This window comes from Sardina pilchardus, chromosome 13, assembly GCF_963854185.1.
Source record: "Sardina pilchardus chromosome 13, fSarPil1.1, whole genome shotgun sequence".
Classification (NCBI taxonomy): domain Eukaryota; kingdom Metazoa; phylum Chordata; class Actinopteri; order Clupeiformes; family Clupeidae; genus Sardina; species Sardina pilchardus.
This window is the reverse complement of record NC_085006.1, coordinates 12066829-12082416: the sequence shown is the minus strand read 5'-3', so window position 1 is coordinate 12082416 and position 15588 is coordinate 12066829. Positions and strand designations below refer to the sequence as shown.

General features: G+C 42.4%; 2 protein-coding genes across 2 annotated transcripts; one reads left to right on the top strand and one right to left on the bottom strand.

Moving 5' to 3' along the window:
• Positions 1 to 980: 980 nt before the first annotated feature.
• Positions 981 to 8022, top strand: qpctla (glutaminyl-peptide cyclotransferase-like a). Its single transcript, XM_062552179.1, has 7 exons — positions 981 to 1824; positions 2745 to 2891; positions 3267 to 3560; positions 4777 to 4938; positions 5032 to 5131; positions 5233 to 5349; positions 5526 to 8022. Exons 1-7 carry the CDS (start codon positions 1618 to 1620, stop codon positions 5669 to 5671), a joined length of 1173 nt encoding a protein of 390 aa, XP_062408163.1. The 5' UTR covers positions 981 to 1617; the 3' UTR covers positions 5672 to 8022.
• On the bottom strand, positions 7409 to 14677 carry six5 (SIX homeobox 5). Its single transcript, XM_062552178.1, has 3 exons — positions 13942 to 14677; positions 10683 to 12247; positions 7409 to 10586 (listed from the first exon to the last, which is right to left on the bottom strand). Exons 1-3 carry the CDS (start codon positions 14628 to 14630, stop codon positions 9889 to 9891), a joined length of 2952 nt encoding a protein of 983 aa, XP_062408162.1. The 5' UTR covers positions 14631 to 14677; the 3' UTR covers positions 7409 to 9888.
• Between the last annotated feature and the right edge of the window lie 911 nt (positions 14678 to 15588).

Here is a 15588-nt window from a genome sequence, read left to right as displayed (position 1 = left end):
CAGAACCAATCAGAAATATGATCGTTTGTGCGAATCAGGGGAGGGCACCGACCCGGAAATGTAAGAAGATGATCGTAACCACGTGGAAAGCATAGCTGGAACCTGGAGAATAAGAAATTATAATGCAACATTATAATTTGCAATTTGCAATTTGCAATTTTTTTTTCAAAGCTGAATAAAATTGCACAAAAGATGTCATACATACTGTAGGCTTCTAATGTAGTGGTCATGCCAGAACTTGTAGAGATTAAATGTAGCAAACACACACACACACACACACACACACACACACACACACACACAGCACACAGCACACACACTATACACTTTTCGCTTCTTTTTTTGGAGAGAAAGCTGTAATTTTGTGATATTTTATCATATCATCTTTTATGATAATACTTTATATCACTTGATGAAGTGCATTTGGTGCAGTGCATTCGAATGCATATTTTTTCCAGTTTTTATAGTTGACTATAAATCTAACTAAATGACCAATTAACTGTGTAGTGTGTATCCATTGCGCTTTTTGTAGAGAGCTATAAGCATTTCAATGGTTTGGGTGCTTTTCCACCAAGAGGAAAAGGAAAGGAGAATAGGCTACACAGGTGCATGCACTCTGCTGTCACTCAATCATAATCTGGGGAAAGTGAGGGTAGACAGGCCCCAGTTTGACACAATAAGATTCAGATTATAATTCTAGCTTCAGTCAGCCAAAAACAACAATGGAAATGGCTAAAATAATATTAGTAGACCTAGGTAATCAAGTGTTCACCTTGCCAGATTTAAAAAAAAAATGTATGTAGCCTTTGTTGCTCAAAAGCAAGAATATCTTTCTTTGAAAACTCAGAGCACAGAACTTTTTTTCTTTAAAAAAATAATTTAAGCCTACGTTCCCCAAGGTTTAGTTCTTCACATTGACCAGAGAGAGGCAGCAATGGACTAAAAAGATCTCTGAACAGCTGAAAAAAGGAAAAGAAGAAGTCTACATTTTCAACCCTGTCATTGCTGTTGTCAGAGAAATTTAAGTCGCTGTTGTAGAGTCTGGGTTCGTTAAGATCGGTCAATTTGGTCAATTTGGTCTATTTGGTTTGTTGGAAATTATGCCCGTATTGTGCGTATGCTTAAACATATAGCCTAACGTTAGTTCCGATCTATCGCTTGGGAAGTGAGGCTTGCTAGCTGAGATTAGCGTGCAGCTGGCAGGTATGCAGTTAGCATTTAATATGGCTACATTAATGGCAAATATGTCATACATTGAGTAGCTTAATAGCAACCCCTATTATCATGGACCATCAGTGTGTGGGGGGTTTAAACAGGGATTTAACAGTGTTGAAACAAGCAGACTGAGTAAACGTAACGTGCGAATTTAATCGTATTTATTTAGTAAATGCAGAGTAGCCTTTCAATGACAATGTGTTGGCTTTAAAATCGACATGACTGTCAAGCAACCTCTGACTACAGGGCTGTTCCGTTTCCCAAATCGCCCTGCTGCTCGTTCTGATTTACTGACGTGTTCAAAGCACACGTAGCTAGTCAAGTGGCTGCAGCAGCCGATGCGTAGCCTATCCTTTGTGCTGTGTTTTGGTAGGGAAGGTTGTTCAGTGTTTTGTGTACAAAATGCCGAGAAATAGTTCTAGATACAAGGCACTACAGACAGGCAACGGCGGTACGACCTCCGTTTGTGACCAAGTCCGCATGCCGCGTATGCGTTTTTTGGTAATCTGTCTCTGCGGTGCGTTTGTGCTTGCTATGATCTTGGGAATATACCTGTCAAACGAGGCGACCAACTCCAGAATTCTGTCAGCAGATCTCACCAAAGACAAGGTGAGGTTTTCTTTTACTTGAATGATGATTTGGGTTTTTGTTTTGCAGTATCCTACCTGGAAACTCACTCATAACTAGATAAAGTGGTATCCACACAGGCTGTGAAGCACAACGTGCAGATAGGGCCTTAATTAATGGAATGGTTGCTGCGGTTTCAATGAATGACAGCTTTAAGTTCTCCCATATGACTATTTGAAAGTGGTAGGCTATATGTCACAGCATTTGAGGTAACTCTGCTCTATTTCACCAGTTCAGTAAACTAATAGGATCAGGGAACATAATCAACTAAACAAAACTGATAAAAAACAAATATAATCAAACTGCCCTTTGAGAGGTGACAAAATGCAGTTTTTCAGAAATCATTCCTACAATACCATGACATGCAACGAAGATCTGCTCTATATCTGCCCAGCTTACTTGTTACTTGACTTGGTAAATGTGCAGGGAGACTGGCAGTATCAGAAATGTGTCTGTTGATCACCTAGCATAATGTAGTCTGAATGAGGTTGCCATACACCTGAAAGTTAGCACTTTTGGCCTATAGGGATGCTTGTCCTCCCCCTTGGTCCCCTTAGTGCACACTGCACGTCTTTAAATTGTCCCTTGTCAGTCTCCCACTCAGCAACTTTTAACCGCTTGAAGAGAGGTTGAACAGCTGTCTGTGTGATGTGGTCAAAACAGCCTGGAGGCAAACACCCCAAACCCTGTATAGATGATTAGTGTACTTCATAAGGATTCTACCAGCACAATCTCCTCCCTGTTGCTTCCCTTATCATCCTGAATGCTGAGAGACATAAATGTCAGTGTGCTGGAATTGAATTAGCACTTCTAAACAGAGTGCATTTTTTCTATTGCCTTTTAAAATATACTTGAAAGATATAAATATTTGTTGGTGTCCTAACCACATATTTTTTTTCCAGTTCAATCATAAGCCTAGCAAGTTATCCCTGGCCCAGGTGCGTAAACTAGCTGCCCAGGTAGACATATCACGTCTGTGGGAGAAACATCTGAGACCATTCTTAATAGAGAGGCTTCCAGGAACACCAGGCAGCCAAGCTGTGAGACAGGTGAGTCTATACTGTACTCATTCAGAGTGTCAGTGACTGAAGGCAACCATCCTAAATACTCAAAGCCATTTACTTTCTGAGTAGCTTATGCTTTCAATAAAATCTAACAAATCTTACAATAATTGTGTTATTTTTAAACAAAAAGTGAGTCGAGTCGAGTGCTATAGCTGTTTGTCTAATCTAATGAGTAGGTTTTGAGCTTGAAATGCCTTAAATCAGAAATTATGTTAGTTTTGTGCCAAATCTTTTTCATACAGGGTTTGTTGGCACTGTTATTTTTGGATCTTATAACACCTCAGCTAGTGAGAATTTGGGCTTTGAGAAGGTGAAACTGAATCTTCTACCTTTCCTGTTTCCTTGGTGATTTGCCTCAAGCACATCAAGTCTCAGCTCGCATCGCTACTGACGGGCTGGACAGTCGAGGAGGACCTCTTCAAATCAGCCACTCCACGAGGCCTGGTCACCTTCACCAATGTCTTGGCTGTACTGGACCCTTTAGCCCCCCGCCGCCTCCTTCTGGCCTGTCACTATGACTCCAAGTTCTACGCACCGGACCCCAAGCACCCTAAACGTGTGTTTCTGGGGGCGAGCGACTCAGCTGTTCCCTGCTCCATGATCCTGGAACTCGTCACAGTTCTAGATGTGCAGCTGAACGCCCTTAAACAACAGGTACGGTTGATGTAGTTTAGGTAAAATGGTTTATGAATGTATTGACTGGTGTTTGATGTGTTTGTTGTTGTTTGGTGTCTGGTGGAAGTTCATTGCATCTCACACCAATTGGTTGGAAAATCTACAGTGCACCACTTTGAATTAAAAGACCAAAAGAAATAAGCACCACCCAGCACTGCTGTGAGATACTCACTCACTGTTTGTGTGTTTCACATCCTGAGAATAGTTTGCACAATTCAGCATATCTGTGACAAATGACTCACTTGGTTGTTGCATTGTCTTCAATAATTGTTTTCAGTTCTGGCACTAGACTGAACATGTGGAGAATATATTAAGAATATTGAGTGCTTAACCAGTTTTCAAGCCACAACATAATCACCAACATCTGGGACAGCCTTGTTAAACTCCAATGTATTTAGATCAGTTTAACTAGGACAGCCTGAAACCGGGATTTGTGCATATTGTACTGGATGCTTGTGGTCATGGCAATGTTCTGAAAATCTGCATAGGATAGTTCCGTACTATCTTCCTGTGACTACAAGAAGTCCAGTAATCAGAAAACATAGAAGTGGGACACCAGGCCATTCCTTGTCGAAGTAGAAAACAAAGGTTCTCCTTTAGCCAATGGATCCAGTGATGCGCCATATGATGTCTCTGAATTTCCCACAAGGACAACAAGCGATTTTTCACATAGATCTCTGATGTCGAGGTCATCGAGTACTATTGGAATTAAATAATACAAATGGTGCTACCTAGCTTGAGTTGCTGCAGCCAACAGCTAGAACAGTCAGGCTACAAGCTACATTGCTACACTCTCTGGGGGCATCTTTAATATCATGCCCCCAGATTTGTTTTTATTTTGTATGGACAGTAGTCGGTGACCTTGAGAAATGGAGATCTATGTGAAAATTCGAGTCTTCCTTGAACTAAGACCATGTCCACACGTAGCAAAACGATCTTCCCCCCCTCCGTTTTCCCTGGCAGCGTTTCAAGAGTATTTGCGTCCAAACGGATCCATCTCAATACGACTCAACACACTACTTCATATTCCTTTTGTCCATCCAGTTAATTTGTGGAGAGCAATATCATCATATTAGTTAGTGTTTTAGGGGCAGCAAAAAGTCAGCTGTATTTCAAATATTTCACAATGTAAAAACAGATTAAAGGAATCTGATGTTCTAAGGTTTAACCAACCCCCCGAATCCTCTCTGTGTAGCGGGCTGCTGTGACCCTTCAGCTGGTCTTTTTTGACGGAGAAGAGGCATTTGAGGAGTGGACAGACACTGATTCTATCTACGGCTCTCGCCACCTGGCTGAGCGTATGGCCCGCACGCCATATCCCACCGCCACCTCTCACACCAACCTACTGCAAGCAGTGGTACGGATCTGTGTTTATTCTCACTCAATACATCACAGCTGCCCATTGTGTCCATTATGTATTGACAAGAACTCTGTAATTTCTTTACCATAGGATCTGTTTGTTTTACTGGACCTGTTGGGTGGGCCTGATCCACTGATTGTCAATCACTTTGACAACACAGCTCATTGGTTTGACCGCCTCATAGCTGCAGGTAATCATCTCTCCTGTATATTTAATTTTTTAGCAAATCAAGGCTGTATAAATGGAACACCCCATAACACCACATGCTCTCACTGTCTTTTCCCCTCTCAGAGAAGAGATTGCACAGGCAGGGCCTGTTGTTTTCCCACCCATCTGAACAAAGCTACTTCAGGAAGGACGTGTACCTGGGCCCTGTGCAGGATGACCACATCCCCTTCTTACATAGGGGTCAGTATGAGAATGTTCATACCTCTCAACCTCTTTATTTCAGTGTCAAATGAGGGAAATTAAAAATATATACAGTATATAGAGTAAAAACAAAGTCTTATTCTCTGGCAAATATTTACAATGGCCTCTGAAGTACAAGTCCTCTCTGATGAATGCATTCTCTGTGACTCCGTTAGGTGTTCCAGTGCTTCATGTTATACCCACGCCATTCCCCCCATTTTGGCACAAAATGGAGGATGATGAGGAGAGGATGCACCGGCCCACTGTGGAAAACCTCACTAAAATCATGGCAATCTTCTTGGCAGAGTATTTGGGCCTTTGAACACACACACACACACACACACACACATACACACACACACACACACAGCCAGACTCAGGAACACTGCAGCAAAACTGAAAGTACATACTTCTCTATGCGACTGCTAAAAAGTTGTGATGGGAGTCTGACAATGAAAAGTTTGTGTATGGCCAGACAAGGGACAGCTGTCAAAGAATAAGACTTGCATTTGGATGGACACGTGTACTCCAATTCTCAGTGACTTATGGAGGCAGAACTCAGATCATCAACATTGGTTCCAGCTGAATAGTGGTTTCTGTTGTTGTCAAGTTGTGGGAAGGTTGTGTACAGACAGTTGTTTTTTGTTTTTGGTTGATTTCACTTCGTTGCACTAGCAGCTGTCCTCCTGATGTCTCCTCACAAAGTGCCAGTCATGTCTCATCATGTCCTTGAGACTAGGATTGTGCTAACCTTTTTATGGTACTACAGCTCACAAAAGCACATACTGGAAAGTTACCAGCTAAATGGGAGGAAATATTCTGAATATTATTTTCTGCCTTTGGTGAAGGAGTTCATGTTGTTGTATATACACTGAATTGGCGTTCCCCACTCCCTTCTTTCTACAACTGAGCTACATGTGTGTTCAAGTTGGAAAAGATGAGAAATACTTAATTGAATATTTAAATGTCAACAATTTGCCCTTCTCGGAAGTACAGCGTGTCTTTTACATGTTATTCTATGTGGTGGTGTAATCCTGTTTTCATACATGTTTCACATTATTTAGACCAAGTGTGAACTGAACTTGAAAAGAAACTGTGAAGATATCTCACACTGACCTCTGCTATAGATTCTACCCTCTGATATATGTAAGCAGTTTATAATTAATGGAGACATTTTCTCAAATTGACTTGATAAGTAGGCTAAAATGGAATAGTAATAGAATAAAACGTAGTTAGGATGAATTAAAACTGAAACAGCGCAATTACAGCAATACATTATGAAAGACACATATACATTTGTGCCAACTTAGTCAAACACTGCAAAAAGACTGTTGTTTTAACTGGAGCCTTTGTAAGTGTACATAGCAATCCACCACATTTGTTGCTTACAAATGATGGCAGATACATTTTACATGAGCCTATGTACTTTACTTTGTCATTAATTAGCTGTTTTTAAAATAGATCTGTTGGCAGCTGAAAGTTAAATGTACTGCACACAATATGGCTCTACAAACTTCACAAACTTGTCTCAGAAAGTTACAGTTGAATATTGAAAAATGTGTTTTTGGAAATTGCCCTCTACACTGACTTTCAGCATAGGTACTTACTGATACTTTCCCTCTAGGATTGAACTCATTACCTTATATGTAATACTAAAATGGTCACATTTTTATCATGGATTACAGGATGCATTCCTAACATATTGGTTGCGTTGTTAGTCTATAGCAAATTTGACATTTTTATATGGCTTTAAAATCAACATATCAATATTGCTTTGTTTTGGTTCTTCCCATTTCTCAGATACCGGTATTCATATTTTAAGATTAATTGACATGACATTTGCTGTGAATCTTTTTTACATGAACACAGAAATCCACAAACATGCTGTTCAGTAGAACATAACTTTGTACCGGTTTCTGCTTTTGAAGACTATTGGGATTTGACTGGAATTTAGGCAGAGAATCAGATTGCACAAAGGTGTTGTGATTTACTGTAAGACTCTAGGAAAAAGGCAAACCATTTCAACATAATGCTGAGCTTTTGTAAAAGATCACCCCACTTAAGCGATGGTTATAAATGTTTATTACAATGACATAACTGTATATAAAAAATAAAATGCCTTTTAAATGTACAAAACAGCTATGTTTCAGAAGAAAAACAGGAAAAATCCCTTTACTAAAACCGTTCAAATAAGTGTCTTTGGTTGATGGAAGTATGTTTATGTGCATGTGTGTAAGATGTGACAATAGCAACAACCATGAAATGGACAGAAAAAAGACGTGAAGGGATGAATAAAACAGCTGGAAAACAAGACAAACATTGTAGACATGATTCAAGAACAGATGTACACTTTTTACATTCTGTAACAGCATTTCATTGTACACGCACACACACTTTCCCTTAATCTCCATACAGTATAATGAATGAAGGAGTATGAATAGACAAACATGCTTGAAGGAGTCATTTCCAATATAAAAGGCAATGAAACAACAACTTTGGCGAGGAAATGGTTTACATCCTATCACGAGCATACACTTACAGCATAACTAATAACTGACAGGTGGCCTATCATTTTTTTGAAAGATGAAAACTCAGACTGTAGTTTGACAGGAACCACGTGGTTATGGATAAATACAATGGCTCCTATGTAGACTTCCATTCAGTACATTCTTTTCCTGCACAGAGAGCATGAGTGAAATATGACTACTACATATATTCTAACAAAACAAATACAGAAAAAATAAACAAATTATAACAATGAACAGCTGAGACAGGGGATAAAGAGGAGTGTCTCAGTTGAGCCACCTGGTCTTTGACACAGAGGAGAAAAATAGACAAGGCCACAGACGGTAGCACATTTGTGTAAACATGACATAAATAAAATGTGCAAAACACCAAATGGAGGACTCCTCCTTGGAGCTGGAGAGAACAGGCTACTACTCTAGTCCTGTACAACATACAATGTTCACCTCTCAACTCAAAGTGAGAAAATGATTTGGCAAGACAGTTTGAGTTAATATTGTGTCGATATAACAAAAGAACAATAAAAAATATTTAAGGAGCACATTAAGGAGCACGGGAGTAACTAATAAATGTAAATATGACTACAATTGTATATGTGAGGAATTCAAATACTATTCTTTTGAGACAGTATAGTCCCATGACTTAACAGCAAAGCACTGTATTGCGTTTCAAGAGACCACAAATGGAGAGAACTTCAAATTTAATGTGGTTGTATGCTGTATCACATGTGTTTTGTAGTGTATATGAAATAGTTTAACAGTTCCATTTTTTCCTAAATGTTTTAAACAACGTGGAAAACTATGTCTTTCTCCTTGTGTAGTAGTGAATGAAATACTGTAAACTGATTTGAAGAGACTGCAGCATGCAGTAGCCTATGTGCTACAATGCGATCAATATAAAGGTCTCAGGTGCTTTGATCTCCATCATTGAGGTCTATACTAGGACCAAATGTTGAATACCAGACAAACTCACATCACTACTACCACACTGTATCTCTAATCTCTAATAAATTGTCCATACTTCGGCAATCTCAAAATCATCTCTCAGATATAGCCCTCTATAAAATGCCACATAGCACCACCATAACTGAAATCCAGGTCCCTGGGACAACCCAGATATTGCATAGAAAAAAAAGGTTTAAAGTGTTTTAAAAGGTTTCAAAAATACATCTACCAACCAATCAGGAAGTTGTAACTGATTATAGACAATACCGTCCATTCATCCGTACATTTCCTGAAGATCTGCATTGACTCTTAGTGCTTACTCTTTGCTTGAGTGGCTTATCAGCAAATTCGCCGTCAGTTTATCAGTTAGACTGAGATTTTAATCGTCTTGAGTTACTGAATCCACTCAAATGTATCACATTAATCAGTTTCACAAAAGCAATTAACCATTTGTCTGTTTCAGCTCACTTTGTTTTCATCACGAGTGCCCCTACTTGGTAACAGATCACGACTGGATGGCATTTTAGTGTAGTCAGAATGGAACTAAACAAAAACGTTACCCTTTAACTTTCTTACCCTCATTTATGACAGTATCTGATAATGTTCTTGACAGCTGCACCAGTTCTGTATTTAACTGCTCAGGAAGTTGTTGATTGTCTAGTGGATGTATTCAGCATCTACAATACATCCACTTTTTCCTAACAGTTCAGTAATAATAAAAAAAAGCTCACATGGTCACAGAAATTGATATCAACTGGGACGTGAGCAAAGTAAGCCTTAATAAAATTATTTTTTTTCTTAAAAAGAGTCTTAAAATGAATATCAGCTTTATGTTCCCTAAAATCGCATTCATTCTCTCTCTCCCTCTCTTTCTCCCTGTCTCTCTCTCTCTCTCTCTCACACACACACATACACACACACACACACACACACACTTAAGGCGAGGGAGTAAGAGAGAATGAAATTAGAGTCAAAGCAGGTCTCACACTATACCGAGAACCTCTCTACGAATGTAGATTGTAATGCATGTTCCTCCAATATGTATCCCAAAAAGTCTGTTAGGAGTGCTGATCTATAAACCCAAATCATCATCTACAGGAACAGACTGGAGTTGTGTGAGAATTTTTGAATCCCCGTCCATTTCCTCTGTATCATCCAAGTGGGATTCTTTGTCCACATCTCCACCAGGCGGAGTCCCAAGTAGCAGACCATCACTAGACGGCAGTTCCATCAGAGTGGGATCCTCGGCTAGGTCTCCCTTCCCCCGCACATCAAACAGACTGAGAGTGGCAGACGAGGCGAGCGAGGCGGGGCTCCACGTGGTCTGTGGAAGCTGTGAGCCTGAGCCGCATATCGGGCTGAGCGTCAGCATGCTCTCTGGGCTCAAGGTGTGCTGGGACGGCAGCACTCCGGAGGACGTGTGAGTGCTTGAACAGTCTGGCGTGTCGGGGGAAGCTATGGGGGTCGGGTTGGCTGGCGCTCCAGGCTCGGGGCTGCAGTACAGTGCAGAATTGGTGTAGCTCAACGAGGAACACTGCAGGGCAGACGAAACCGGCACTGCTGCAGAGGTGGCGGGCGGATTCTCGGCAGTAACGATGACTGGGGTCTGGTCAGAAGTCACCATGCTTTGGACAAGGTTCTCTGACATCGACTTGACAGGCACACTGGTGAACTGGATGCCAGCTGGAATGGTCAGAATGAGTTTGCCTTGCTGGAGGCTAAGAATGGGACTACCCCCCATGCCTCCTGTCAGAACAAAGTTACCAGTACCTAGAGAGAGAACAATTAGAAAAGGACAGTTGTTAAGTAACTCAAATGAAATCAACATCAGTGTTGGAATATCACTATAGGCTGTGCTTATCTTACCTGGTGAGCTAGAGGGGATTTGAATGATCCCCGAATTGAGGATCTGAACCCCAGGTGAGGTACCGGCTGTAGGACCAACACTCTGGAGGGATCCAAGCTGGTTAACTCGCAGGGGTGCCTGCGCAACTCCAACACCTGCGCTAGGGTTGGAACTGATGATCTGGAAGGCACCTCCAGCAGATGGTATAGAAAGGGAAGGGCTAGCTTGTACCATTTGGGGAAATGAAAGGGATCCATTGGAGGCTGCCGAGATGGAGGACACAGGAACGAGTTGAGGCAAAGACACGGGGACTAACTGGGCTAGGCCTAGTTCTTTCGACTGAGAGACAGGGACGACTTGTGTCGGGGAGGAAATAGGAATGACCTGTTGCACAGGCCGCTGAGAGAGAGAGAGAGAGTTTGAGGAAGACTGATCACTAAGCTGGAGGGTCAAGCCCTGGGAGACCTGACTTCCCACCTGGGAAACAGATAAAATGTTGCCATCGCTGAGGGTGGTGGACGTACTACACTGTGGAACTTGGGCAAGGCGCGGCGCTATGTGGAGCATCTGACCTTGTAAAGGAGGGACAGAAACCTGTGGCAGCTGACTGGTGAGGGAAGACACGGGGACGAGCTGGGGACAGGGAGACACTTGGGCTCCCGAGTGGTGCTGCACCAGCTGAGAGACAGGGATGCCCTGGATAGAAGGCACCACCTGGGGGAGAGAGAACACCTGTGGCGTGGAGGAGGAGGAAGACGAGACCACCTGGCAGATGGAATTGGAGGGGCTCAGCTGGGAGCCAGCGGTGGCAAACACCACAAACTCATGCTGCTGGGAGGTCAAAGGCACCATAGGGTTAGAGATGACCACTCCTGCCGGCAAGGGGCTCAAGGTCTCTGAGGTTCGGCCACTCTGATTCACAGCTAGAGGAGACAGAGGGGTGATGGGGGAAATGGAAGATGAAGTGGTGGACGAGGGCACAGAAGTCAGTGATATAGTTTGCACCCCGTCGTCTGTCTTTAGTACCAGGCCTTCTGGGACACTGATGGAGTTGATGAAGTCCAGCGTAGGCAGAGTGGAGGCTGTGCCACTGGATCCCTTCCCCTCCTCTGTCAGTGGGAGGGTGATGGTTCCATTTGGGCTGGTGTGGGTGTTCAGTACCACAGTGGGGAGAGTAGCTTGTGTTTCCATTTCGCTGACAGACGGGACCTCCAAGCTGAGGTCATTGATTCCCATTGCTTTGGGGATGACCTGTGCTCCATTCAGTAGCAAAGGCGGGTTGGCAGTGACTGGACTGAGAGTCACCGCATGCCCGTCGTTTAAGGTCAACCCGTTGATAATGACACTTGACCCCGTGCCTGAGAGCAGTGAGCTGCCATTGAGAAGCAGAGGATGAGGGGAGGTGAGGAACCCCCCTGTGCTGTTGAGAATGAGCTGGCCGCCAGTGCTGCACGTAGTACCAGAGATGGATATGAGAGAGCCAGTGGAACACGTGATTGAGTCCTCATTGATATGTTTGTCTGTGATATCCTCCAAATCTCCCTTGCTGGCTTCATCTTCAGTACTGTGGTTGCCATCAGATTCACTGTGGGCAACAGAGAAATAGCGTGTGATTAACTGACGGACACATACAGAGGAATACTGTCCAAAGCTATCCAAAGGTCTGAATCTATAGGTAAAATTGATAGAATAGTATAATGACTGACTGATTTTTTTTCATACACTTGAATATGTCATAGGTCAGTGAATGTCCTTATATGTTATACAGAAGGATAACAATGGTATGACCATCCTCACTCTGCATATTGACCAGTAGGCCTATATCTTCTAAACTAAATATAATTAGCATAGGCCTACAAGGCACCACCAAATAATGGCATATTTTGTGGTGTCTGTATGTTGCGTTCCTCATTCCTGCCCTGATTTACAGAGCTATTGTACTATCTACTATTTTAATTTTATTTAGTCTACATTGAAGTTTACTTCCAATATGCTTTTCGCTTTCACCTTTCTTTTCACATAACTTATCAATTATTTAGTTTTAAAAATGGTTCAAAATTTTAGAGGTGAGCACTTGTTCATGTTAAGATGCTTTGTAATGTATCTGGTCATATTTACAAATAACTGGATATAATGAGATTGGAATTGAAAGGCTTTAAATCCTCATATTCATTGCAACGATACACTGGCGAATCCACAAACTGCATTTATTTGAGAAATCACTGTCTAAAATGTTGCAAAAAGATGCCGCACGCAAAAATTCGAATCAAACAGAATATTGATTCATGGGTTTCTTTGGTCTAAATAATCCAATCTGTTAGCCTACATCTAACAACAGAGACTAAAATGAAAACACATGCAAGTATTTGCCTCGTGGCCAAATGTAGATAGATGTTTGTGTTTGTTTAGTAGGCCCTGGACATGCGTCAAAAGGGCCATTCGCTTCAGGTCAAGATTCGTCTGTCAAAATGTCACACGTTCGGGATAATAATAGACTACAAATCGCGAGACCTACAGTATAACAGTGATGCCTCACAGGAGACATTTTCGGTGCAGGATTTCAGGAAACTTGAGCCACGCAGGGAACCTAAGATCACATTTCACAACAAAGCAACATGCTTTCGATCGTTACGTTACACTCCGAGACCTTCATGGCGTTGTGGTTGTCAAGTGCTATCAAAACCAAATCCGTCATTTGGCTAACTTAGCCGTGCAAGTATTTGCAGAGTGGAAGACACAATGTAACGTTCAGTTCGCTATATAATGTAACTTCGCACGTTGAGTTAAGACTATCCAATTCAGTGAAATGCACGTATAAACGCTAAAATGTAACACTGAACTTTTTTGCATAACGTTACTTTGAACCTAACATGAGTTAACGTTATCTTCGAAAAAATAAAGTTGCCTAGCGTCAACATAGCTGCTGTTGCAGTCAATTTCTTTGTCACATAAGTAACAGCTTCCAGAAACTGATTGAGGTTAATTTCGAATGTTTTCGAAGTGCACCGACTTATGTGCCATATAGTCGTTCAATGGGCGAAAGCTAACTTATCGTTTAAGTCTGTACGGTAACACAGTTCGCTAACGTAGCACACTTGAACGCCATTTGCCTTCCATTTATTTTTGGGAGGACTTTGAATTGGAAAAGGAAAAATGCTGCTCTAAAGAACGATCGTAGGCTAACAACACATGCACACTGAAATCAGGAAGCCAGGCCTAAAGGTTAAGCCTGATAAAGACATGACTATAACATTATCGTTACCTAACCATCTCACCAACCTTTTGCTGTTGGTACCAGAGGGTGTTCGGTCTCTCTGTCGTCGATTCTTGAACCAGTTACTAACTTGGGTCAGGGAAAGTCCGGTGGCTTTAGCTAAATTCTTCTTTTCGTCTGGGGTGGGATACCTGTTGATCTTGTAACAATCTTTGAGAGCATTGCGCGACTTTTCTTTGAAGCAATATACTGTCTCCTCTCCGTCCCAAATAGTTTTTGGCAGGGGAAACTTCTTCCTAAGACGATACTTGTCCACTGCACCCAGACTCCGACCTCGGGACCTCTCAGCCTCCTTGTACCGTGCCTGTAAGTAAAGGTCCTGCAGGAACCCATGGTTGCTGGGGTGGAAATCGTGGCTATCTAGTATTGCGTACAATTGTTTGAATTCTTCCCGGTGGAAAGCGACTAGTGCTTGGGCCTTCAGTAAAGTTTCATTGCCACGTAGCAGGTCAGCCGAAGGAGGGATGGTGGAGAGGAATCTCCACAGGCGATCCACATTACCCGCCTGCAGAAGTGCCTCGCACACACATGCCACTTGGTCACTAGAAAAGCTAAGCTCCGACTTGCGAAAACTTTGAAGCAGTTCCTCTGAAACCTCGTCAGGATCTCTCTCTTCCTTTATTTTAGATTTTTCTGAGTCCTCTGTCGGCTGCTCGGTGCAAATATCGTTTTGTTCTGAAGACAAGGAAGCCATTTTTAGTTTAACTTTTTTCTTTTGGTTCCTCCTCCCTCCCCTTCACTCCGTCTACCATTCTCCCCGTCGACGAGACTGCAGCACCCACCAGACTGAAGCGTCACGCCCCTACATTTCGTTACCTTCTTCAGGCAACCCCCTAGAGATCACGTTCACACCGATAGCCTAAAAGTTAGGCTATTTGATGTTGATCAGATAATTAGCCTAAATGCCGTTCGTCAGATGAAAAGAGAATCTGAGGATGATAGGTTTATATTTTATGGAAAGGAAAGTGACTTAAAATTACGCTTAACCTACATCCATTCATATGGCCAAAAATAAAACACGACCTTTGGTGGATTGATATGAAGACCCCCCCCCCCCTCCTTATTATAGAAGGAAAACGTTTCTAATCAATCTCCCAATATTTAAAAAGTAGCCTAATTCATTATTTATCAAATTGGTTTGCTGGGCTGAAAGACTGACTGAAGGACTCCTTTCATCTGTCTTATGCACTCTTTTCACCTCCGACTTCGCTTGTAGGCTAACTCATGCCAAGAATCATGGCAATTGTGTGTATGCTACCAGAGATGAACAGGAGGGGGAGTACAGGACCTTACAGGCGTCTAGGACTGCACCATTAAACTGAACTGGTCCACACACACTGATGTGGTTTACAGGAAGGGGCAGAGCCAGCTCTATTTCCTGAGAAGGCTGGGGTCATTTGGCATCTGCAATAAACTCTGGCTGATGTTTTACCAGTCTGTCATTAGAGCGTTCTTTTCTATACTGGGGTGTGTTGGGGAGGTGACTGGACACACTGGTGTAAAGAAAGCATCACTGGCAGAGAAAAGGACCCTGCAAGAAACTGTCAATCATGGCTGCCACCCCTTACACAGCATGTTCCCCAGGCAGAGAGGAACAGCACTTTAGACTCCTGTCGCTGGCATGCTCAACAGATAGGCGTGGTCTGCTGTGG

Bases quoted from the DNA above. Each gene is read 5' to 3' on its own strand.
- qpctla (XM_062552179.1), top strand. From the start codon at position 1,618: ATGCCGAGAAATAGTTCTAGATACAAGGCACTACAGACAGGCAACGGC. The intron at 3,561-4,776 runs GTACGGTTGATG...CTCTCTGTGTAG, and splicing joins TGAACGCCCTTAAACAACAG to CGGGCTGCTGTGACCCTTCA. The intron at 4,939-5,031 runs GTACGGATCTGT...TCTTTACCATAG, and splicing joins CCAACCTACTGCAAGCAGTG to GATCTGTTTGTTTTACTGGA.
- six5 (XM_062552178.1), bottom strand. From the start codon at position 14,630: ATGGCTTCCTTGTCTTCAGAACAAAACGATATTTGCACCGAGCAGCCG. The intron at 12,248-13,941 runs GTTGGTGAGATG...TGTTGCCCACAG, and splicing joins TCTGGTACCAACAGCAAAAG to TGAATCTGATGGCAACCACA. The intron at 10,587-10,682 runs GTAAGATAAGCA...TTCTCTCTCTAG, and splicing joins AATCCCCTCTAGCTCACCAG to GTACTGGTAACTTTGTTCTG.